Source organism: Rhinolophus ferrumequinum, chromosome 19, assembly GCF_004115265.2.
Source record: "Rhinolophus ferrumequinum isolate MPI-CBG mRhiFer1 chromosome 19, mRhiFer1_v1.p, whole genome shotgun sequence".
NCBI classification, from domain to species: domain Eukaryota; kingdom Metazoa; phylum Chordata; class Mammalia; order Chiroptera; family Rhinolophidae; genus Rhinolophus; species Rhinolophus ferrumequinum.
The window spans coordinates 11,489,689-11,516,073 of NC_046302.1; the positions used below are offsets into that span (position 1 = coordinate 11,489,689).

Genomic DNA, 26,385 nt, shown 5'->3' on the forward strand with positions numbered 1-26,385 from the left:
ACACACATCAGTGAAATCATATGGTTCCCTACTTTTTCTGTCTGACTTATTTCGCTTAGTATTATAATCTCAAGATCCAGCCATGCTTGTTGCAAATGGTCGTATTTCATCTTTTCTTACCGCCGAATAGTATTACATTGTGTATGTATACTACAACTTCTTTATCCATTCTTCTATCAAAGGACACTTTGGTTGTTTCCATGTCTTGGCCACCGTAAATAAAGCTGCAATGAACATGGGAGCACATATGTCTTTATGGATAAGTGTTTTCAGATTTTTTGGCTAGATACCCAAGAGTGGAATTGCTGGGTCATATGGTAATTCTACTCTTAATTTTTTGAGGACCCTCCACACTGCCTTCCATAGCGGCTGTACCAATGTACATTCCCACCAACAGTGTATGAGAGTTCCTTTTTCTCCACAGCCTCTCCAACACTTGTTACTATTTGTCTTGTTGATGATGGCCATTCTGACTGGGGTGAGGTGATATCTCATTGTGCTTTTTATTTGCATTTCTCTGATGATTAGTGATGTTGAGAATTTTTTCATATGTCTATTGGCCATTTATATGTCCTCCTTGGAGAAGTGTCTCTTCAGGTCCTCTGCCCATTTTTAAATTTGATTGTTTGTTTTTTTGTTGTTGAGTTGTATGAGTTCTTGACATATTTTGGATACTAGCCCCTTTATCAAAGGTGTTGTTTGCAAAAATCTTCTCCCATTCTGTTGGTTGCCTCTTTATTTTGTCGATGGTTTCTTTTGCTGTACAGAAGCCTTTTAGTTTGATATAGTCCGATTTGTTTATTTTAACTTTTCTTCCCTTGCCTTTGGAGCCAAATTCATAAAATGCTCTTTGAACCCAAGGTCCATAAGTTTAGTACCTATGCTTTCTTCTATGCAGTTTATTGTTTCAAGTCTTATGTTTAGGTCTTGGATCCATTTTGAGTTAATTTTGGTACGTGGTGACAAATAGCAGTCTAGTTTTATTCTTTTGCACATGGCTTTCCAATTCTCCCAGCACCACTTATTGAAAAGGCTGTCTTTTCTCCATTGTATGTTTTTTGCTTCTTTGTCAAAAATTATCTGTACATATTTATGTGGGTTTATTTCTGGATTCTCAGTTCTATTCCATTGGTCTGTGTGTCTTTTTTTCTGCCAGTACCATACTGTTTTGATTATTGTTGCCCTGTAGTACAAGCTGAAGTCAGGGAATGTGATACCTCCAACATTGTTCTTTTTTCTTTGGATTGCTTTGGCGAATGGGGTCTTTTGTTCCATACAAATCTGATGATTTTTTGGTTCTATTTCTTCCAAAAAAATGCCATTGGGATTTTGATGGGGATTGCATTAAATCTGTATCTTGATTTGGGTAGTATGGCCATTTTAACTATGTTGACTCTTCCAATCCATGAACATGGAATGTCTTTCCATTTCTTTGTGTCTTCTTTAATTTCTTTTAAAAATATCTTATAGTTTTCAGTATATAGGTCTTTCATATCTGTGGTTAAGTTTATTCCTACGTATTTTATTCTTTTTGTTATAATTACAAGAGAAATTTTTTTTAATTTTTATTTCTTGTTCTGAGATTTCGTTGTTAGCATATAGTAATGCAATGGACTTCTGTATGCTGATTTTGTAGCTGGCAACTTCCTATATTCGTTTATTGTTTCTGATAGCTTTTTAGTGGAGTCTTTAGGGTTTTCTATATGTAGCATCATGTCATCCTCAAAGAGTAACCACTTAATTTCTTCATTCCCAATTTGAATGCCTTTTATTTCTTTCTATTGCCTGACTGCTCTGGCGAGGACTTCAATGATATGTTGAAAAGCAGAGGTGATAGAGGACAGCTTTCTCGTGTTCCTTGAACATAGAGCAAAGAGCTTCAGTTTTTCACCATTAATTATTATTATTATTTTTTTTAACAGGACTTTATTGGGGAACAGTGTGTATTTCCAGGACTTTTTTTTATTATTATTGGGGAACAGTAGTGTGTTTTTCCCAGGACTCATCAGTTCCGTCCAAGTGAAGTTGTTGTCCTTTCGATCTTAGTTGTGGAGGGCGCAGCTCAGCTCCAGGTCCAGTCACCGTTGTTAGTTTCAGGGGGCGCAGCCCAACATCCCTTGCAGGAGTCAAACCGGCAACCTTGTGGTTGAGAACATGAGCCCCAACCAACTGAGCCATCTGACCACCCAGGAGCTCAGCGGCAGCTCACTGACTTCATTCTAGTTGTAGAGGGTGCAGCTCGCTGGCCCATGTGGGAATCGAACCGCCTGCCCCATTGCCCAGAGCTTGCGCTTTAACCAACTTAGCCACCCATCCGCCTTTCACCATTAATTATGATATAAGCTGAGGGTTTGTCATTTATAGCCTTTTCTATGTTAAGCTATGTTCCTTCTATACCCATTTTATTAAGTGTTTTAACCATAAATGGATGTTGTATCTCGTCAAATGCTTTTTCTGCATCTATTGTTATAATCCTATGATTTTTGTCCTTTATTTTGTTCATGTGGTGTTTATCGTATTGATTTTTATATGTTGAATCATCCTTGTGCCCCTGGGATGAACCCAACTTGGTCGTGATGTATAATTTTTTTAATTCATTGCTGCATTAAATTTGCTAGAATTTTGTTTAGGATTTTTGCATCTGAATTCATCAGAGATACTGGTCTGTAATTTTCTTTTTAGTGTGTTATCCTTACCAGGTTTTGGCATCAGGGTACTGTTGGAAGAGTTTGAATAGGACAGGTATTAGATCCTCTTTGTATGTTTGGGAGAATTCACTAGTGAAGCCATCTCGGCCCAGATTTTTCCTTTTGGGAAGGTTTGGGATGACTGATTCAATTTCTTTATAGGTGACCAGTCTATTTAGATTTTCCAATTCTTTGTGATTCAGCCTAGGAAGGCTATATGTTTCTAAGAACATGTCCATTTCTTCTAGGTTATTGAATCTGGTGGCATATACTCCATAGTATTTTTGGATGATCCTTTGTATTTCTGTGGCATCCGTGATAACTTCCCCTCTTTCATTTCTGATTTTGTTTATTTGTGTCTTTTCTCTTTTTATCTTAGTGAGTCTAGCCAAGGGTTTTTCAATTTTATTGATCTTTTCAAAGAACCAGCTCTTTGTCGTATTAATTTTTTCTATTGTCTTTTTGTTCTCTATTTCATTTAGTTCTTCTCTGAGTTTTATTATTTCCTTCGTTCTGCTGACTTTGGGTTTCATTTGTTCTTCTTTTTCTAGTTCTTTAAGTTGTAACATGAGGTTATTTATCTGGGATGTTTCTTCTTTCTTGAGAGAGGCCTGTAATGCTATAAATTTCCCTCTTAAAACTGCTTTCGCTGCATCCCCAAAATTTTCGTAGGATATATTTTCATCCTCATTTGTTTCTATGTATCTTTTGACCTGTCCTCTTATTTCTTCTTTGGCCCAGTTTTTCTTTAAAAGTATGTTGTTTAATCTCTACATGTTTGTGGTTTTGCCTGCTTTCTTTTTGCAGTTGATATCCAATTTCAAAACTTTATGATCAGAGAATATGCTTGGTATGATTTCAATCTTCTTAAATTTCCTGAGGCTAGTTTTATGTTCCAATATGTGGTCTATCCTTGAGAATGTTTCATTTACACTAGAAAACAATGCATAATCTGATTTTCTAGTATGAAGTGCTCTATAAATGTCAGTTATGTCCATTTCATCTAATGTGTCATTTAGGGCTGATACTCATTTATTTTCTGTTTGGACAATCTATCTATAGCTGTCAATGATGTATTTAGGTATCCTACTATAATTGTGTTTTGGTCAATTTCTCCCTTTAGTTATGTTAGTAGTTACTTGGTATATATCAGTGCTCCCTGGTTGCAGACATAAATACTGATAACTGTTATGTCTTCTTATTGTATAGTCACCTTTATCATTATGAAATGTCCATCTTTGTCTCTTGTTACCTTTCTTATCCTGAAGTCTGTTTCATCTGATATCAGTATGGTTACACCTGTTTTTCTCTGGATACCATTTGCTTGGAATGTCAATTTCCACTCTTTCACTTTGAGTCTATATTTGTTCTTGTAGCTGAGATGTGTCTCTTGGAGGCAGCATATGGTTGGGTTTAGTTTTTTGATACAATCTCTACTTTGTGCCTTTTTATTATTCAGTTCAGTCCATTTACATTTAGCGTGATTATTGATATGTGAAGATTTCCTATCATGCTTTCTTTGGTTTTCTGGTAGAACTGTGTCTGCATTGTTTCTTTGCCCTTTTTGTTGCTGTCTATTATTTCAGTGTGATGGTATTCTCTGATTTTTCCCTGTGTTTCTTCTTTTATTATTTTATATATTTGAGTTCTGGAATTTAATGTGTGGTAACCATTAAGTTTATGTAAAAGAAAATTTGATATTTAGAGTGTTCCATTTTCTTCAGTATACTTACTTTCTCCATTCCCTTATGCCAATTTAGACCTTTACTCTCACCCCTTTTATGTTTTTGTTGTCACAAATTATCCCTATTTATGTTGTGAGTTGATTTCTGTGCTGCAGTAGCAAGTTGTCTTTTTCCTCTTTTTCTTTAAACGCTTTTTTTTCCCTTCTTTACCCTGTATATTATGTTTAAGTGTATAGGAGTTGCCATTTCCTGCTTCTGTTTGTCTGTTCATACTACTCATGGTTTTGTATTCTTTTGCTTTTTTGTGTCAGGTCTATTAGCCTCCTTCAGTATTTCTTGTAATGCAGGTCATGTGATAGAAAATTCCCTCAGCTTCTGTTGTCTGGAAAGGTCTTCATTCCTCCTTCATATAAAGGATATCTTTGCTGGATATATTCATCTTGGCTCATAATTTCTCTCTTCCAATAGTTTGAATATTTGATTCCACTCCCTCCTGGCTTGTAGAGTTTCTGCTGAAGAATCTGATGATAATCTAATGGGCTTTCCTTTGTGCGTTACCATCTTCTTTTCCTTGGCTGCCTTGAGTATTCTTTCTTTGTCATTAATTTTTGACAGCTTCAATACAAGGTGCCTTGCAGAAGACCTGTTGGGACTGAGGTAATTAGTTGTTCTATTTGTTTCTTGTATTCAAGGATCCAGTTCTTTCCACAAGTTTGGGAAGTTGTCAACTATTCGTTTGAATATACTCTCTGTTTCCTTCTCCCTTTCTTCTCCTTCTGGTATGTCCATTATTCTTATATTGCTCTTTCTGATGGAGTCAAAAAGTTCTTGTAGAGTTCTTTCATGTCCTTTAAGTCTCAAGTCTCTCTCTTTTTCCATCTGTGTCATTTCCAGATTTCTATCTTCAATGTCACTGATTCTTTCCTCTGTCTGGTCAGTTCTACTACCTAAGCTGGCTATTTCATTCTTCATTTTCTTAATTGAGTTCTCAATCTCCAGAAATTCTGTTTAGTTCTTTAAAATTTCAATCTCTTTGGTAAAATGTTCATTTTGTTCTTTGATTGTGCTTCTGAGTTCATTAAACTGCCTATCTGTGTTATCTGGCATCTCGTTGAGTTTTTGTTTGTTTGTTTGTTTAAGTAGTGAGAAAGCATTTTATTTTTTTATTTTTTATTTTTTTAATTAAAGTTTATTGGGGTGACAATTGTTAGTAAAGTTACACAGATTCAGGTGTATAATTCTGTATTACATCATCTATAAATCACATTGTGTGTTCACCACCCAGAGTCAGTTTTCCTTCCATCACCATATATTTGATCCCCTTTACCGTCATCTACTACTCCCCTCCCCCCTTACCCTCTGGTAACCACTAAAATATTGTCTGTGTCTGTGAGTTTTTGTTTCCCATTTGTTTGTCTTGTTCTTTTGTTGTTTTTGGTTAATATACCACATATCAGTGAAATCATATGCTTCTCTGCTTTTTCTGTCTGATTAATTTCACTTAGCATTATAATCTCAAGATCCATCCATGTTGTCACAAATAGTCCTATTTCATCTTACTGCCGATTTTTTCAGAACTGCAATCTTGAATTCTCTGTCATTTAAGTCACATATTTCCATGTCTTTAAGTTCATTTTCTGGAGACTTTTTCTTTTGAGCTGCCTTGTTACCTTGGCCATTAGTGAATAATTATTTTTCTTCCTGAGCATCTACAGAAGTGGGTTCTGCAAAAGGTTGGTAAGAAGAGGTCTTTTCTTTGCTTTAGTAGGTGTTGGTAGAATGCTTTATTTTCTTTCCAACTTCAGCCTTTTATTCTCTCTCACACTGTAGTGTTATATTTTCTCTGCACTGTTCCAGCTTCTCACACAATGGGGGGATTCCCTGGAATTTGGGCTTCTCCTCTGTGAGTAGGTTGCCTGGGTCACAGGGAATCACCTCCCTTGGGAGATGTGGAGAACTCCTGAAGTTCTGAAGCTCTTCCTGTACCAGATTCAGGGTCTGTGTGTTTCAGCAGCTCTGTTTACCCCTGCAGAGATCCACCCAGATAGTTGGGGGTGGGGATGGGGTGGGTTATGAGAGGTGGCTGTGAGCAATGGCGGTGACCACCAGCACAGTCCTTCCTGCTCTCAAGGCTCTCTTCCCTTTGCCAGAACTAATGGGTTGTGGGTCTGTGTCTGTGGGCAGCAGTTCTCAGAACTGCAAATATTCTGTTCTTTTGATCTGACACTGTGACCTTTCTGCTTCTAGCACCAGGAGGGTGAGGGTGGGGCAAGCTCTGACAGGGTTGGGAGGGGTGGATAAGCCCAGTGCCTAAGCCTTCCATCCTCTGCTTGGCAGTGAAGGCTTAAACCTTTGTTTTCATCTTTTTTCCCCCAGTCTTTGCTCTGAGGTCTCTGCCGTGAGCATTGAGTTCAGCCACATTATATGCTGATCCCTCAGGCAGGACTGTGGGCTGTAAGTGGAGTGCTAGCAGTTCGAGTTTTTCCCTCTCCTCTAGCTGCAGTAGCTCCGAATGCAGGGAGCTCAGAGCTCCGAGCTCTGGTTTGCTTCTGTGCCAGCGTGGCCCATGCTTCACACTTACCCCTTCCCGCCTTCCCTGCTGGCCCCATTTGTCCACCTTTAGATGATTTCAGTTGCGCGTCTCCTAGTCTTGCCTGTTTGTTGCGCATGGAGTCCTTTGTGGAATTATAGTTGTTCAATTTGTTGTAAATTCCAGGGAAGATTTCAAGAGGCTCACGTCACGCTACCATTTCTATGATGTCATCTCTCTCTCTCTCTCTCTCTCTCTCTCTCTCTCTCTCTATATATATATATATATATATATATATATATATATATATATATATGTATATTTAAGTTGCAATGATAATAAAAAACCTGGGAAATTGTAATTACAAAGATTTAATTATGAGAATAAAACCCTAATAGATGCAAAGTTATTCAAGGGATTAGAAAGATTATTAGCTCATTATGTGACATCGGAGATTGATTGTCAGTTTTTTCCAACTTGTATGGAGGCCATCTGGGTGTTCCTTGGTTCTGTCAAGTACTCACATCACCATTTGACCTTGGCCAACCTGCTTAATCTTGTTGAGTGAATGAATGAATGAATGAATGAATGAGTGCTCTCTTTCCTCAGTGGGAGTGAAAGGGCCCTCTCAGAAGTTATCATAGACTTGTTGGGTAATGTATGTGAAAGTTTTAGCATAGGGACTATTAAATTGTGAGCATCCAATTAACCATAGGTGTCCCTATCACATATCTTATAATATGAGATCAAAATATCAGTAATCTTTTCATATTTATATATTTTTTCAGGTTATCCTGATCCAGAAAATTTTTCCTGGACAGAATATCTGGAAGCTACTCATACTAGTGCGGTTCCTGCCAAAGTTTTTAAAATGGTAAGTTTTTATCTGTATACCATATACACTCTCAACTTTAAACAATGTCCACATTGTACCATGCCTTCATTTGGCAATTTTAAATTATTCTATTTTTTTCTTTCTAAATTCAAGTGTTATTTTCATAACCAATTTGCTTTGCTTTTAGTTAAAAATACAAAGGAGGTGACATTTACTATTGTTTCCATACACAAATGTCGGTGATGATTTCTCTCCTGGAAAAACGCAGTAACCGCTCACTAGTGCTCTTGTAAGCCCCTCATCAACCTCTGTTGAATGTGTCCTTCATTTCCAGTTCTGTTAGTTCACTGAGTGGGAACTCTGAACTTTCACAGTCTCGAGGACTGTTTGAATGTTGATGAGTCCATATTAAATTAGGGGAATTGCATATAGTCTATGTGTGTTATAGTTTTATTCATTTTGCGGGAAACATTGTTTTTGGCATTTATTAGAAACCAATTTTTAAAGTTCAAATTTGTTTTATATATTTATTCTAGGATTGACTCAAGTATAAATTATTTTGTAAAAGAAAGTGTAATGATTGTACAGTTAGAGATATATATGTTCTAAACCAGTGGTTTTCAAACTGTGTTCACTTTCAAGTCTAATGGTGTTCTCCGGGCTCCCTGACTCATCTTTAATTAGAATTTTATATAGTGAGTGTGTACATATGGTTTCATTTATTGAAAGTTTTCTAGGGATCAAAAGGCATTTAAATAATTGATTATAATGGGCTGGATTTGGGGGAATATGTATGATCAAATTAAGAAGGCTTGAAGAAGTATAATCAAATTAAGAAGAATTGAAGAATCCTGAAAATTTAATGAGCAAAAATATCACCTGTTTACAGTCTCTCTTTTCCTCTTGCTTTCTGTAAAACCTTCATTTTACTTTTTCCAAGAAGAATATTACAAGAAAATAAAATTATGAAACGATTTAGCCAAAAAAGCAACCTTGACTCTATCTGGGTTATTATGGATTCAACTCAAACTATGTATCTTTAACATATGCAATACAAAACAATTACTTTTGTTGTCAGGACGGTGACCTTGGGGAGAAGAAAAAGAGTTTCAGGGATCAGCGATGTAATTATAGTTAGTATACACTGGTTAGTAGATGTAATAATGCATTTTAGAAAGAAAATATGCTTCCACAAAAGCTAGAGAGAAACAAACCAAAATTAGAGAAATATTTAACTGTTTTTTCCTCACGTAGTATGAGAGTTTTATTTTCCTATTGCCATTTCTAGTTTGAAGAATTCAATCCACTTTCATTTTCAATAAAGTCACTTCAACAGTTTTATGAGTAATAACTTTCAAAATAAAACTTTTTGCCCGCCTATAAATACTGTCAGAGATTTCTTTTGACTTTGACTTTGTTAAATTTCCTTAATTTTGGTGTAAGTCCTGGTATATTTTTTCCCATTCCATTTTCTTTATTATTGCCTGAGTGTTCATCATTATGAGCTCCTGGTTCCTAGCGTTTTAAGACTTGGAAGCAATCTTAAGTTAATACAGTTTAACATGTTTATGTTACAGATAGAGTAACAAAAGTACAGGTTATGGCTTTAAATTACATTGTGGTGTGATATTAAAGTAGTTTAACAGTTGAAATTATGAAACTTTTATCTAAATAGATCTCAAAATTTAGATTTATAAAGGATCATGTTTATCCTTTCTAATTACTTATTAAATAATTTTGCTTTCTAGGTCATACACTCCAAAACTGGGCAGTAAGAATAGTTAACAATTTTTTTTTTTTTTAATGTAGAAGGTTAATTTCAGGAAAAAAACCCCAAACTAATAGATAAAATATAGTAAGATCCTTTTCTGAACCTTGTTTTGATCAGTAATGAATTTACAATTTAATGTGTGTCTTTTTATCTGTCTTGAAAATGACCACAGCATTCTTTCTCTTCTCATAGGTTTTTATAAAACTAGATAAAATAATGTGTATAAAGTACTATGTGCTCTTAAAATTATTAAATTCCATTTCTACTAAAGATCTGAATGTGAAAATAGAACAATAGTATTTTAGAAAAAAATCTAATAGCATAACTGAATTGTTGAATTTTGTATGACTTGTTGCAATTGTCATGTTACAGCGGTTGCCTCATGGTTTTCTGCCGAATATGAAACTTGAAGTTGTGGATAAACGAAATCCTAGGTTAATTCGTGTTGCTACGATAATAGATGTTGATGACCAAAGAATAAAGGTACATGTTTTAGATTATTATGTTATTCTATTGGCATTTCCCCCCATGTTTTCTGCCATGCTGATTACAGAGGCTCTGATTTCTTGGCCCAGTAGAAGTAAAAAACCTTAAACTGACTTCATTTCTAGTCCCATGTATTGAGGTAGAGAGATTTTCAGCTGAAGTATCTGTGATATGCAAAATTTATATATTTGACACAACTTACTTTGAGAAGGATTCTCATACACATTTCTGTTTAGATTTACTATTTAGACTTTGTAAGTTTTTTTCTTTTTTTTAAGCTTATTTTTGTTGGCATAGAATTTTTCTTGAAATTGTTGTTATTTAACAGCTTGTCAAGAACTATTGTTTGTTTTCTACTATTCTTTATCACATCACAAATAAATTAATAAATAAAAACACTTGAGTCATTGTAGCTAAAACAAAACGTTAGATTTTGAAGTAAAGATTTGATATGCTGTCCTTGTGGTGACATCTATTTTTTATAAAAATACGTACATCTTCAAAATGAAATTTTCCTAAAATGAAAGCTTTTCATTTTTTTTTTATACAGAGAACTGAAAAACAGTGTGGAATTCAATAAATATCACAGTTCAAAAATTATTTTCCACCCTAGGACAGTTTTATTCCATAATAATAAAAATATTGAGGTCAACTAATTTTAATATACACTATCAAGAAAGGTGTATTTAAGTTTGATATATAGCTTGATATAATGTAAAAGAAATCTTATTTGCTATATGCCGACTTTGAAAGCCATTTTAAATTATATCAAAGAGAATAATCGGTACATAAATTTTAGTAAAATGTAGAGATAAGTATTTGGCTTGGCCGTAGATTATCAAGAACAGATACTGGCAATGCCCATTATTCTTCTGAGAAATGAAAACAATAACTATGTTAAACACTTTTCAGGATAATATGTTATAGGTATTTTCTTCCACATACCTTGTTCTTAATCCTTTATTTTAAATTTAATTTTAAGTATATTGCTTAAATTCTTATCTATTTGTGGCTTTTTATTGTTTACTGTGCTGGTAACTACCATGGGAATAACTTTTGGATATCATAATTACTTTATAAATTCACTAATCTTTTGTCATTGAAATGAGCTTCAGGCTTTTTTCTCTGAATTCTTGTTTAACTTTCATTATGAAATTATGCATTTATAGGAAAACCTCAATCTTCGTAGTACATGAAATCTTATTTAGCATTAATTGACAATTTTCTTGTAAGACACATACTGTAGTATCCAATTGTATGTTTGTTGCCAGCTGGTTACATGATCAAATTGGATTATCATATCACTTTAAAATATCATTTGAAAAACTTTAGCTCCTGAAGTGAACTTAGTTTATTTCTTATTTGCAATCTCAGCATTGCTCTTTTTACATCTCCAAGAATATAGCTGATCTTTCCAAAGAAATATCCCATGTATTTTGTCCTTATTCTTTTCCTTCAGTGATATTTGCTTTTTCCGTTATTAGAGGAAAAGAGTTGAAAGGTATCTGGTACCTCGAAAGGATTAGAACTATAAGTGTTACCTTTGTGGTTTGGGCATAATGGAAATCCCTCTAAGATTTTAGGGCTTAATTAAGATGTGTTTATGCAAGTTACACTCTCTAGCCTGTGGAATAGTGCTTCATAAAATGTGAAATGAATTGCTTCTCCATACCATTTAGTGTGTCGGAATATATCAATCTGGAATGGATGGAAATGCCTTGGGGCTTGTGAAATACTCAGGTCTCACAAACAGCCTCTGACTTCCTGCAGCCCATTCCTCTCCACCCTCCCCTAGTCAGTCCTGCACTTGGGCAAATGCTTGTCCTGCCCCATGAGGAAGATGGGAAAAGATTTTCTGTGGGCCAGCAGTTTTCTGAATGGAAACAAACTATAAATATTTAGCAGGATGGCTTAAATTTCCATTCATTAGAGTTCCCAGAGAAATAAAGGCAAGGAAAATGAGTGTCAGGTTTTTTTCTCTGAATTCTTGTTTAAGGAGATTAGAGGTAGTGGATGCGGCTACCCTTGCCAGTTGCTTTCTTGATCTTTTTGTCCAGTACATTCCTCTAGTCCTTCATTATGTGTTGGTCATATTATTCTGTAATTTTCTCTTTGAAAGTCAGTATTTTTATCACTGACACATAATAGATTTTTGATACACTTGCGAATGAATGAACGAGTGAATGACATTGAATGTACTTTGGCATAGTGTTATTTGAATGTGTAAAATAATTGTGTTAGTCAATTTTTTTTTTCCTTCCCTCACTCTTTTTTTTTTCCCTTCCCTCATTCTTAATTTCTTTTCTAATTACTCTTTCATTGGAAATCTAATTCAACATAATATACTGGAAAATGCCACAGGATATACCGACCTGGGTTTGAATTCCAGCTCTGACTCTTATTTAACTGTTATTAACTTGGTGGTCACTCAACTTACTTGAACTTTCCTTATTGGTAAAGTGATAGGGTGAATAATGCATACCTTGTAAGCTTGTGTTAACCATTCAATGAAGTAATATATGTAAAATACCTGAAACCGGGCCTGACGCTCTCTAGGTACTTCAGTGTAACTGCTGTTATCGTCAGTGTAAATGCCCTGTGCTGCTTTCCCTGCGTGCCTTTGTTTCTGTTAATGAAGGGGCCTCCTGGAAGTCCCTGTCATCGGTAGATAGACAAGGAACAAGCCCACACTCCTTGGTGAACAAAACAGAGTTTGATTGGAATTCTCCTGGGGAATGCTAATCTGAGCAGCTGTGGTTGTGCGGCATGCGGTGTTTGCTGAGAGTAGAGTCAGTCTGTCGCACATTATGATATTAGCAATGGTGATGATGACGATGATAGCTCTTAGTTTTTTCAGACACTTTTCTAAGGGCTTTACATTCATAGTGTATCCCACAGCACCCATGTGACCTATAGGTACTATACCCATTTTATAGATGAGGAAAGTGAAGACCAGAGAGGTTAAGTAATTGGTCCGAGGTCACAAGCTAGTATACAGAGGAACCAAGTTTTAAACCCTGGCTTTCAAACAGACGTTTTCAACTCTACAGCTTATAGTTTTCTTACTTCCTCTACCATTATGTTCTAATTTTTATCATAAATTTCCGACTTCAGAGTGGGAGAGAAGATGTCTAGGATGGGGAGTACAGTTCACTTGTAACCCCACCCTACTTTGTCTTTTGTGCTGGGCCACATTGCTGGTCCTACCTGCAGGTTTGTGTGTGGTAATGGCACTCCCTCGCAGAGCACAGCCCATCCAGTAAAAACTGACTTAGTCCTTTCTGGCACTCCCCAATTATGCAGTTGTCCTTATGTGCTTGATTAGTTCTATTTTTATAACAGTTTTTTTGAGTTATAATTCAAACACTATAAAATTCATTGGTTTTGAGTATATTCCCAGAGTTGTGCAACCATCACCACTATCTAAGTTTACATTTTCATCCCCCCAAAAAGAAAGCTCGTACCCATTAGAAATCATTCCCCATTTTACACGTACCCCCCCACCCCTACCCCCAGAGCCTGGCAATCACTAGTCTATATGTTTTCTCTAAGGATTTGCTATTCTGAACATTTCATATAAATGGAATCATATAATGTGGGACCTTTTGTATCTGGCTTCTTTCATTCAGAATAATATTTTCAAGGTTCATCCATGTTGTAGCATATATCAATACTTCATTCCTTTTTATTTCTAAATAGTTTTCCACTGTATGCTTGTACCATATTTGTTTATCCATTCATTGTTGACAGACATTTGGGTTGTTTCTACTTTATGGCTATTTTAAAAATGCTGCTATGAACATTTGTGTACATTTTTGTGTGGATGCATGTTTTCATTTCTCTTGGGTATATATCTAAGAGTGGAATTGCTGAGTATATGGTAACTCATTAACATTTTGAAGAACTGCGAAAATATTTTCCAAAGTTACTGAGCCATTTTACATTTCTACTAGCAGCATATGAAGGTTCCAATTTCTCCACATCCTCATCAACATTTGCTATTGTTTGTTTTTATTTCTTTTTAATTTTAGCTGTCCCAATGGGCCTTATGTGTTTATAGCCAAATAATCTGAATTTTTATAGTTTACATGTGACCCCTAATAATATCTTGGCCAAGAGGAGTGGGATGCAGTGAGTGTTGCTTCATGGTTGCAGTAGTAGAAGTAGTACCAGTAGCGGATGTGGTGCTATGAGTCTCAAAATTCACAGAAGTAGTAATAGTAGAGTAAGACGACCACTTACTGAATGTTGACTTTGTTCCAGATATTTAGCTAAGTATGATATATATTGCAACTTTATCTTCACAGCTCTTTTTATTTTAATTTGTTTTTTTTTTTTTTGAGATACAATTGACATATAACATTGTATTAGTTTCAGGTGTACAATATGATGATTTGATATTTGTGTCTATTATGAAATGATCACCACAATAAATCTAGTGACACAACAACTTTTATATATGGGTATTGTTTCTTCTTTACAGTTGGCATGGAGAATTTAAGTAGTTTTACCAAGGTTTCACAATGAGTAGTGGAAGAGCTGTGTTTAAACTGAGATATTTCTAACTCCAAAGCCAGTGCTCATTTTAGCAATTACCCTGTAGCTGGGATAAGCCATTGGAATTCGAGACTATAAATTTTCAGTGTTGGAGAGTGGGGCAGAGGTAGCTTCACTCAAGATATTCTACAGTTTCGCTCTCATAAATCCACTGGTACTGGTCAAGCCAGCTATTCTGATGTTCACACCAAAAATGTTAATTTGGTCGTGTATGGTTCATTGATAGGTGAGTTGTGAAGTTTTTCTTGCCATGGCAGGGTTTTAAGATACTATATTCCCCTAGTGTTGATTAGTGTGTTTATTAATTACCATGGTTGCTCCCTAATAAATATTTATGATGTACTCAGTGCATATTTTGTTCAACTTATAGCCAGTTATTTTGTGTAATACTTATTCTTTTGTTTGGTTGCACAGTGTACTCTCTTATATCTGAAAGTCCATTACTGTCACCTTTTCAGAAAATGCACATCAAATTACAATAGACAGGTGGATGCTTTTAGGGAGTTTAGCCTTTATTTGGGAAAAAATGTATTCTTCTACAAATAAATATAAAGGAAGGACTTAAAACAGTAATATTTGATAAATATTTGCCCAGTGGGAACCACAGCTAAGCTGTGAAATGAATTATAAATGAATTCCAAATAGATGCTTTAGCAAGTTCTTTTGAATCATTAATAAATTGGTCTCTTCAGCAAGTCTTTTCATATTTAATGCATTAACTGGATGTATTTGTGGCATTTCTAAGTGAAATACCGTGTTTCCCTGAAAATAAGACCTAGCTGCACTATCAGCTATAATGCATATTTTGGAGCAAAAATTAATATAAGATCCGGTCTTATTTTATTGTTCTATAAGACTGAGTCTTATATAATATAATATAATATAATATACTATAATATCCGGTCTTATATTAATTTTTGCTCCAAAAGACATTAGAGCTGGTGGTCCGGCTAGGTCTTATTTTCAGGGAAACAGGGTAAGAACATCATGACCAAGACAAATTGTCATAGTAAGTTGTCTACTTGTATGACTAGAAACTATTTTGAATTTTAGGTCAGACTAATAAGTTTAAAGTTTTTGTTTGAAAAACCTGCAGGATTAGTGCAAAGCAAGTCCAAATACAAGTCAGTGAGTACTCACTTTAATTATGGATTGCTGTGTTTAGAGAACGTCACTTGACCCCTGTGAGTCCTAGTTTAATTATCTGTCAAAAAGGGAGCAGAATCTGGACTATATCGTTTTACTTGCCACTCTCTCTAACCAGGATGTATCTTTGAAAATAGTTTTTGAAATAAGAAGATAAGACAAGATACTAACATTAAAAATGACTGTCCTGTGAGCTAAACTTTTCATTAATGGTCATTATAGTGCCACAATGATTGATGACTATCTTCTTGAGGGAAGGAGACTGGGACAGTTTTCTAAAACATTATGACCAAATAATGGAAAGATAATTTTTAGAGTCGGTGAAACTATGAATTAGTGTCAACCATGATTTTCAGACAAGTTGTAGCAGGTAGAATGCTCTACCTGGTAAAGGTGCATTGGTGTGATTATGGTAAAAACAAACAACAATAACAATATCACTGATGGCTAATTTGAATATGGTGCCAACATGCTATTGTTGACATGCTTTACATTTTCTTGCTCTGTTAATACACACAGCAACTCTATATGATAGATACAGGTGAGGAAACAGGTGCAGACAGCTTAAGCAACTTACCCAAGGTCATGCAACTCCTGAGTGGTCAAACCAGGTGGGAACCAGGTCTGGTTCTTCAGCCTGAGCTCTTACCCCATAGGGTAGCATCTTTTTTTTTAATAAAGGGCCAGAGAGTAAATATTTCAGCCTTTGTGGGCGATGTGGTCTCTGCTGCTCAGCTCTGTGGTTTTGAGCAAAAGCAACTATAATATAAACAATATGTGAACAGAAGTGTATGTCTGTGTTTCTATAAAACTTTATTTGTGGACACTGAAATTTGAATTCCATATAATTTTCATGTGTCATGAAATATTCTTCTTGTAATTTTTTTTCAAAAAACATTTGAAAAATGTTTTAACATTAACTTTTTTCTTTTTTTTTCAAAAAAGCCATTTGAAAATGTAAAAACCATGTTTAGCTTATGGGATGGACCAAAACAGGTGCTAGGGCCCTATTTGGCCTGTGGGCTATAATTTACCAGTTCCTGTGTTCATAGATACACTATACTGATTAGATTATGAGATGAACTTGTTAAGGTGTTACCTTTAGTATATGTAGTTTTGTATCCTTGCCTTATTTTTCCTATTTGATTTTTGGAACTGAACTACATTTATATTTAATTTTCAATTTGGGTTTAGATAAGTTTTAGATATTCATAAAAAGAGATAGAAGACATAAGACTAACCATGTAATCAACAGCTTCTAGATGTAAAATAAATAAATAAATAAATATATATATATATATATATATATATATATATATATATATTCCTAGTATTAATTGTTTACCATTTATTCATTTAATTTCAGTGTGTATGTAGTCATACACACTGAATGACTATATACCCTAAATGATGTATAGTCTTTCACAGAGTAGTCTTCTGTAGCACTAGAGTTGTATTCTCCAAGAACTGTAAGTGAAGACTTACCTTTTCCATTTTTATTAAAGTCAGTATATCCAGTACAGACACATATGCCCAACAGCACAGCAGTGAAGAACTGCCTTAGTGATGAATCAGATACCCCCGTCTGGAGCCACTGCTGACACTCTTTAGGTAATCCTCACCCAGCCCTCCTCTTACAAGCCTGACTTGTGCGATCTAATGAGATCCTGACGTGTGATTATTTGGCTAGAGGCATCGGCTTAGTCATAAGCTAGATGGAATAGGAATAGAACATTTCACAGTTTTCCATGCAGAACACTGTCTGTGTAGAAATTTCTTAAATAAAAGATGATGATGTAGGACTAGTTGTTCTTAACCTTTATTTTAGGGTTATGTATTTCTTTGAGTGTCTGAGGAATGCAGATTGCTCTGCTGCAAAACGTACTTACATGTGAATACAAATTCTAGATTATATTTGTTTCAAGAGTTAATGGACTTTTGAGTAAGGATCTGATTTTAGACTAAGAAATCTTAAGTTAATTAAAGGCCCTTCATTCTCTATACTCTTGTCACTTCATTCAAAGCTTTAGATTTACTCAAAAAGTCTGAGAGCCTTGCTTGCTGTGGTAAGGAAGCCTCTTATTTCCTGGACCTTCTGTCAGATTGTGCAACATGGACGCACTGTCTTCCTTCAGAACAAACAAAAGAGTCTGCTGGATTTGTCTTAGGCTTGGAGAGACATACACGTTCTCTGTTGTGTTCCTGAACAGCAGTGTGCTATTTCTGACCAGCTGTGGTTTTGACATTCCAAATGCCCTCACTAATACTGGTACTAGCTACTTGTGCTGAACATCATCTCTTTTTCTCACATCCTGCTGTATAGGCACTCGATTTTTACCACTGGAAGAATATCTATCAAAAATAAATAAGGGAATGAAAACACCCCAGGATAAACTGACAAGGCAAGATAATGGATACATTTCCCCCTCGTTCCACAATCTGTCAGTTCTTGTGATATAAGAAAGGGTGATAGACTCAGGGAAAGGAGATTCTTCTATGAGAAGGAAACAAGTAGATTCTTACACCAGATTAATTTATTTCCAAAATATAGTTGTATCATTTCCCTTTTGCTACTGTAATAAATTACCACAAATTTAGTGGCTGAAAATAATCCATTTTTTGTGTTACAGTTCTCTAGGTGACAAGTACCACCTTGGTTAAGATCAAGATTTCAGGGAGCCCCCTGAAATCCTTTTGGAATCCTTGTGTTCCTTTTGGAAGCTCTGGGGGAGACTACGTTGCCTGGACTTGTCCAGCTTCTGGAGGCTGCCTCTATCCCTTTCTCCATGTTCAAAGCCAGCAGCAGTGTAGCATCTTCAAACCTCTCTCTGACATCCCTGCCTCCCACTAATAAAGACCACTGTAATTACTTTGGATGCGCCAGAAAACCAGGATAATTTCCCCTATCTCAGGATCATTAACTTAGTCACACCTGCAAAACCCCTCTTGTCTTGTAAGGTAACATTTTCACAGGTTTCAGGGTTTAGGATATGGACGTCTTTGGGAGCCTCCTGAAGTAGTATTAAGTAAAGTTAAGATATTCATTAAAAAAAGGTGTAAGAGATAAGGCCTACTATGTAATGAACAGCTTTTATTTACTGTACTCCTAGGATAGAGAAGGCTATTCCAGGAGCTGTGAGCCCTAGGAGGAGATTAACACTTGGAACCAGCCCTCACAATCTAGTTGTGGAGATAGCTGAAATCACAGATCATCATATACTGGATGGAACAAACCATCAAGTGCTGTAAAGTTTCATTGCACATGCAGGGAGCTCTGTGAGCAACGATGAGGAGGGGCAGATGGCTTCTTAGGAAGAACAGTTTTTCTTCTGTTAGAAAAAGTATATAACATGCCTTGTTTTATTTGCATTTCCAAACACCAAATGCCTTTATTTACTATCATGTAGAGACAAAGGAGACTTCAAATTTAATCTGTTTTATTATGTGTGTATGTATACATGCGTGGTGTGTGTGTGTGCATACTGGGAGTGTGTGTATGTGTGTGTGTGTGTGTATATATATATATACATATATATATATATATATGTATATATATATGGGGAGTGCCAAAAAATGTATATGCATGACTTCTATTTATCTTTTGTTATCGGTATATATTGAGTATTACAATTTTAACACAGTTTTTTCCTTTCTTAATATGTGTATACATCTTTTTGGCACCCTCTGTGTGTGTGTGTGTGTGTGTGTGTGTGTGTGTGTGTGTGTGTGTGTATAGTTTAAATTGTAAGCCCCTTGGGCAGGTGGTCTATGCAAGATCTGTATTGGTGTTGCCGGGAATGACATTGTACCTAGACTCTTGTCTTCTTGAAAGAAAGAACTCAGTCAACAGGCAGAGTTTGTGCAGCATTGGACAGCAAGAAATTTATTAGTAAAAGCAAGTACACTGTGAGACATGGAGCAGGCTGACCCAAGAGGGAAGCAGCCTCTCTTGTGTGAGGGTTTTTATCTCTATGGGTTTTTATCTCCCTCCCTCCCTCTCTGTTATCTTTCTCTTTCTCTGCTGAGATGTCCCATCTTCCCCTCTGGTTCTCGAGGTTATTTCTCAGAGCATAAGCATGAACCTGTTAATCTCTCGTGATTCATTTGAGAAGCTCATTAAAAATGGTCTTGAGAAACTGGATGTATGTATATTTTGATGAGCAGGATGGTTTCTCTCTCTCTCCAGCATTTTTCCTTCTTCTAATGACATATCTTGTTCTCAATATCTTACTGACTAAGCAAGATGTTTGTGCCCCAAATAAGGGCAGCTACAAGAGCTCTTCACCCAGGTAGGAGCAGCTGCAAGGGGCCTCCTAACCGGGGCCAGTTCCTTCTCCGCTCATCTCTACTTTTCTACCTACCCTATCATTTTGACCTGTATGCAGAGGACTCATGGGACTTGTGTGGCTGTAGGAGCCAACAGGGCTTAGCTGTGGGAAAGAGGGAACTGAATCTACAGCTTAAGCAGTTGCTATGGATATTCTTTTCCTGCTATTACTTCCTAGAGGCTTAGTCCCTGCACCTCCTACCCCAGGACTCTGCGGAGTGTGTGTGTGTCCTTGCTTCCTTGGCAGAACCAGCACTGGGCCACAGAAACAATGAGACCAGGCCACATTCACGGGGATCGGCTTCCCCCAACCCCAAAGGGGCCTGTTGATAGAAAAAGAAGGGTTGTATACATCCTGTACATTCATAAGATGGACTCCTGTCTCAGGGTTGTAGAACCAAATGGAATAAATCAAGGTGAAACCGAAGATGGGCCCAGAGGTGCCGGTTGGGCAGGACGACAGCCCCAGTGTACAGGTCGATGATCTGGGAGGCAGGCCAGGCACAGACCAGAAAGAGGCACGGCTGACAGTATTTGGATGAGATTCCACCTGCTGGATTCAGGGCAGAACTGGATGTGGCATTTCAACAATTTAGTATAGGTGAGGGGTTTCTAGAGCAGCAGAAGGCAGATTCATCATCACCTTGGAGAAACGGAGAGTCTCGGGCCTCATCCCCAACCTGCTGAGTCAGAATCTGCATTTCAACCGAAGCCCCACCTGGTTCCTTCTCAAACATGAACAAGGAATGTTTGCTTAGGACTCCGGCAAGGTGGTCTGCTTGTCTGCTGTCCTGGTTTTTAATACCTTTCTCTACATGAGTAGAGGAGGCAAATAGTCATGCCACCCTCCACATGGAGTCTGGCACCAGTGGCTGCTTTTAGCTCTGAATTCAGCAAATATCAAAATCATCAAGATCTGACTGGTTCTCTGGGGAGCCCTCCCACCTACGACGCTGTTGTAAGAAAACTTAAGTCTACAAATTGACTCCTTGAAATGTGTGCTCCCTAATTTGGTGTCCTATGCAGGCCTTCATGTCAGAGGCTGAGAGGCAGGCCAGCACGGGGTCTTTGGTTTCCTGGTGATGTGATCAGTGTTCCCCTGTCTGTTCTCTGCTTTTTGGGGGATGTAGGGTTATTATTGCAGGTTGTATGCAATTTCATTTGCTTACTTCTCCTCTGCCTCTTTGCTTCTTTGGAGTCTTCTCATTTGCTTCTCTCCTTAATCTGTTGGCCAAGACCGTGTCCTTTTGTCTTTTACTGTCTACACTGGTGGCTCTGAAGCCTGACCGTGTATTTAAGTTGCCCATCATTCATGGTAGTTTGTAAGTTCCCCCCGGTGAATTTAAATCTCTGCCTGGGCTGAGAACCTCTACTTGGGTCTATCTTCCTAAGTGCCCTTGGTTGTCACTACCTTTTGCTAATAACTCTATTTGCTAATAACTCTCACATCTGTGTCTATGGCCATGGCCTCTCCCCAGAGCTCCAGAATCATATTTAACTGTTACTTGACACCTTTTGCATGTTTTCTGTTAATAAGTCCCAGACTGAAGTCCTCAATACACAGACCCAAACCTGTTTTTTCTCTAGGCATCAACTTAATAAAGGTTAGCTTTGTCCACCATATAGTTCAGACCAGACATCTGGGAGTCATTCCTAAAATCTACTCATCTTAGAACAACCTCATCTAGTCAACCACCATATTCTATTGGTTCTCGCTCCAAACACTACATCCCTAGTCTTTTTACCTCTCTCCGTCTCCATAACAGTCACCCTAATGAAAGCCAGCTTCATGTCTCACCTGAACCCCTAGTTACCTCCTAGCTGGTCTCTGCATCTGCTTGAGACCCTGTCAATCCACACTACACAAATATGCCAAAGTGATCTTTAAAGTGTGGATGGGACCACATGACTCTCTTGCCTGCACCCTTCAGTGTCTTCCTATTGCATTTCGATTAAATAAATAAATAAATAAATAAATAAATAAATAAATAAATAAACAAACACATAAATGAACAAACACTTTTGCCATGCCCTACTACATCCTGCATAATCTGCGCTGAACTTACTCCTCCTTCCTGCCTTACTCTACACTGTATCACCATTTAGAGACAACTGCAAAATATGGAGAGAAAGAGAAAAATACCAGGATTTAGCCAATGCCTTTTGACTTAGTTTGAACAATTTCTCTTTTAAGTTGAAAATGATACTTCATTCTCAACTTTACATGAGTGGGTCACATCCTACTCTCTTCTGCTTTTGAATTTAGTTTGGAGAATTGACTACACTCAAAACCCAAGTGGACAGTGACAGCCGTCTCATTATTGTCTTCTATAATTGTCAGCTGGCAAAATTCTTAAAATTGATTGTAAGGTGCATCTTGATTTCATAATCACTGAACTGTGGAACAGGGGTGGGTTAAGGGATATGTGTGATAGAATCAGGGAAATAGAATTCTAGTTTTTGTGGTTTTTTCAGCAAAGCTTTGCTTTGCGATGTCAGCAGATATGTCTTTTTCTACTGTGTGGAAAGTTGTCTTCATTTTATATGAATGTACCAAATATATAAATGGACAGGGAAGTCTAAAGAAAATATGTACAGTATTTGTACATGGGAGCCACATGGAGATACTTTTAGGGCCATTCAAAATCAATAGTTTTGTGGGCTGACTTCAGAGATTTGGCATCAACAACCTTCAGTGAAGCAGATATTGTCTTTTTACCTCAAGTGCTGCCTAACTGTGTTCCTCTTTCCGAGTGGGTTGTCTTTTTCCTTCTGCTTTAAGCGTCCTTTTGTAGTCCCTGACTTCCCTGGAAATGTAATTCTTGCTCCTTCTCAAATAGTTGCCTGTTTATAAACTTGTGAATGAGGCCAAATTGAATCCTGTGGCTGGAAAAAAAACAAAAAGCCAGTCAGAAAGATCTAACTTTAATTGTTTTTCCACAAATATCCAAAGGAACTCTAAGTCCATGCTTATAATTGTACCGCATTTCACAAACTAGTTAACGTTCCCGTTCTCCAAGAAGACTGCTCCACACATCCTCTCTCCTCACACCCTTCTTATTTTCCTCTCATAACCTTGCTTTTCATTCACTGGGGAGATAGAAGAAATGTAAAGTAAAATTGTTCATATCTCTAAGTCCAAATCCACCTTCCTATCCATGTCTGAACACACTCAGATGTTTCACTTGGTGCAATAGGAACATTATCTCTGCTCCGATCTAAAGCAGTTCACTCTCCTCAAACATAAATTTAATTTTAATCGTAGAACTTTGGTTATCTTATGTTTATGATTAAGTATTTATTTGTTTCTTCGTCATCTGTTTTGACACTAGAATATAAGCTAATGGAAAAAGCCGTTTTCTCTCTTGATTATCCAGGTGCTCTTAATATCCCCAGTACCTACAGAGTAATACCTAGCATTTCAAGAGTGCTGAATAAATACTTGCTGAACGAATGAATGTGAGTTGTCAATACAAATGTACCGATAGGTTGTTTACTGGCAGTAAACTGCTGTTTATGAAGGATTATTATACTTATCAAAACAAATGTACATTAACTACACACAAAATTGGATTAATTGGTGCTTTTGTATTACTAATATACCTTTAATAAGCAACATGGTAGCTATCAGCATGCCTAAGAATGATATGACATTTGAAATCAGGCATTATTTCAGTGTACATGATGCTTTGTCTCTTGGAATATTGACATAGTGAAGCATGGCAGTTATAACAGTGTCCAAGAAGCAAAGCCCGTTACGGGGCGATTATACTAATAACCTATGACAGTGGGACTGTGGAATGGTGATGGATATATAATGGATAATACATGGTTGGAATTCTGAATAGTAATGGTCGCCAGTGATTTTCTAGTAATAATAACCTCCTTCTCTTAAAATAAATGTAACTTTAATGTCAAAAACTGCCAGCAGCATGAAGGGTCCACATTGCTTTTTGAGGGTGACTCACTTCACTTGGCTTAAGCCTTTCCATACAGAAACCCAAGTTAATCTCTCAGCTTCCCAGCCCAGAAGGCAAGTTCCTCTGACAGTCTGCACCCAAGTATCCAGGTGTCCCTCCATCAGCGTATCAGCATGGCCTCTCAATAACTACAAAATATTGTTACGTCTTCTCATTCGCTGTGCTCCACACTGATCATTTCTTATTTGCATCAAGATTCCTGAATGAACAAACAATTTTACACCATGGCAGCTTTGTGCTCCCTTCAGGAAACTTTCATCCTTGACCTCAACATATTCCCTGGTGCCCTGTTCACCACTCCTTGCTGTCTTTGGGGCTCCATCGGTAGCTTCTGAGGCAGTTCCTCCTGCAGGAGCATTGTCCTTCACTCTGCTGGCTTTCCTGCCTGCTGCCTTGCTGCCACACACTCTGAAGCTCTTTAGTTGCCTTGAGGCTCAAGTATTGCAATGAGAGCCCAGAGACACACTTTTTGTTCTGACAATTAATTATAATTTATCTATTACTACCCATGAGCCAGTGATCTACTAGAACAATGCTTCCCTTCTGTTGAAGCTCATTTTAATGTTTCCATTTTAGTTGCCTCTAAAAACTACATATATTCAAGAATAAGGTCATAGAGGTCCCCCTGTGACCCCAAGTGTCTACCCCTTGTCCTTCAGATTCCCCATTCTGCTTAGGGCTGTGAAGAATATGACTGAAACCTTCCTCTATCCTGCCATTCCTCCCATCTCATGGCTACAGGGCTTAGTGTCCTTTGTCAAGACCTAAGTGCCCTCTTGTCCACGTGGTAAATTGTGTTCCTATTTACTACCAATAGGCCCAAATCAAATCTTCCAGGGTAGTGCTGTCCAATGGAACCTTCCAGAGTGATAGAAATGTTCTCTCTCTCTGCTCTCTTCAGTTTGGAAGACATTGGCTACATGTGACTGTGGAACATTTGAAATGTGGTGAGTGTGGCTGAGGGACTGAATTTTTAATTTTAGTTAAGTTTGATTACTTTAAATGGAAATAGCCACATGTGGGCAGTGACTGTGGTATTGGCTGGTGTAGCTCTCGGGCATTCAGCAGCAAGTAGTCCCCCTACAGAAGGCCCCTCCTGGGTGGAGGGACAGATTAGCTGCCCCAGGAAGCTGGCCCTGTATTAGATGTGGGATCTTCCATACTTTATCACTGCATCTTCTCTGTCAACTTCTGTCTGAAGGTCAGACACAAGTTGACTTTCTGCTGTCTCTTACTAACGAATATCACAAGCTTAGAAAGTTGAACAGATTTTTTTTCCCCTTTGGAAACTAAAAATATAATTCAGATGAGAGGAGAGAAACTGGTTAAACACTAGGCAAAATCAATAATTTCTCAGTGATTAATTTTTAAGCTTGAAAATTATCTAAATATTTAAATTGACCTTTCTATTTCTACTATAAAATATATTTTCAGGTTTGTGAACATCATAATAAATAGATACTGCTTCACCAGAGTAAGAGGATATGTCTACAGTTCAGCAATTTAATAATTATTCTCCAGTACTACACGTGACCAGTGCAGCCTTCTCAAAATTTAAATTCCTTGTTAGCTTAACAGTGGGTACACTGTCCACTTTAAAAAGGCTGAGAGACATTTATGTCATACTTCTTACAACCCATGGTCATTTTTTTTTCAATTTTGACTGATTTGTGGAATTTTAGAATTTAGGTGTTTTTTTGTTGTTGTGGTTATTTTTTTTTTTTTTTTTTTTTTGGGGGGGGTGGCCTTGAATTTGGTGAAGCTCAAAGTAGGTGGGCTGCAAGTGAGAAACAGACCAAGGAATACATGAGGATAAAAACAATAGAAACTAATGTTTTTTGGCCCATGGTTATTCATTTCTTTAAAAATATTTATTATATAACCAGCAGTCAGAATATGACATAAGAAACAGAAATAAGGTAAAAGACTCTGTTAGATTGAAATCTTAATACAATTAGAATAATTGAAGTATATTGAGAGTAGTACAGACTTTCTTGTTGAATTAGTATTTTATCTTTCCCTGATAAATATCAGACATCTTATTATAAATGGAGTAAATCAGATTAGCAGGTAGGGAAATGAAAAAGATCATGTGGACAAAGTAACTGCTGTATTAACGTCAAGTGTGAGTGGTTTCAGCTCTGAGGTAAGATTTGGTGCAGGGCTTATGTTACATTCAAGTTTTGTTCCTCATATTTTCGATGTGAAGATGTATCTACTATGAATATTATGATTTTTCATCAGCAGTAAAATACCTGCAAAGACAGACTAAGGAAAGATGAAAGCAGTATTTAGATTAGCTTAAGAGATCATGTAGCATTGAAGAAAGAGGGATTGAAGACACAGGCTGAATTAAGAGTCATTGGAAATAGGTAAGTGGA

General features: G+C 36.8%; 1 protein-coding gene across 1 annotated transcript in view; it reads left to right on the plus strand.

Annotated features, from left to right (window-relative positions):
- L3MBTL4 (L3MBTL histone methyl-lysine binding protein 4) overlaps positions 1 to 26,385 on the plus strand; it is a 329,281-nt gene that overhangs the window by 85,180 nt on the left and 217,716 nt on the right. The window contains exons 10-11 of the mRNA XM_033087485.1: positions 7,691 to 7,776; positions 9,881 to 9,991. Of these exons, the coding sequence (XP_032943376.1) occupies positions 7,691 to 7,776; positions 9,881 to 9,991 (197 nt within the window). The remainder of the gene's footprint in view (positions 1 to 7,690; positions 7,777 to 9,880; positions 9,992 to 26,385) is intronic.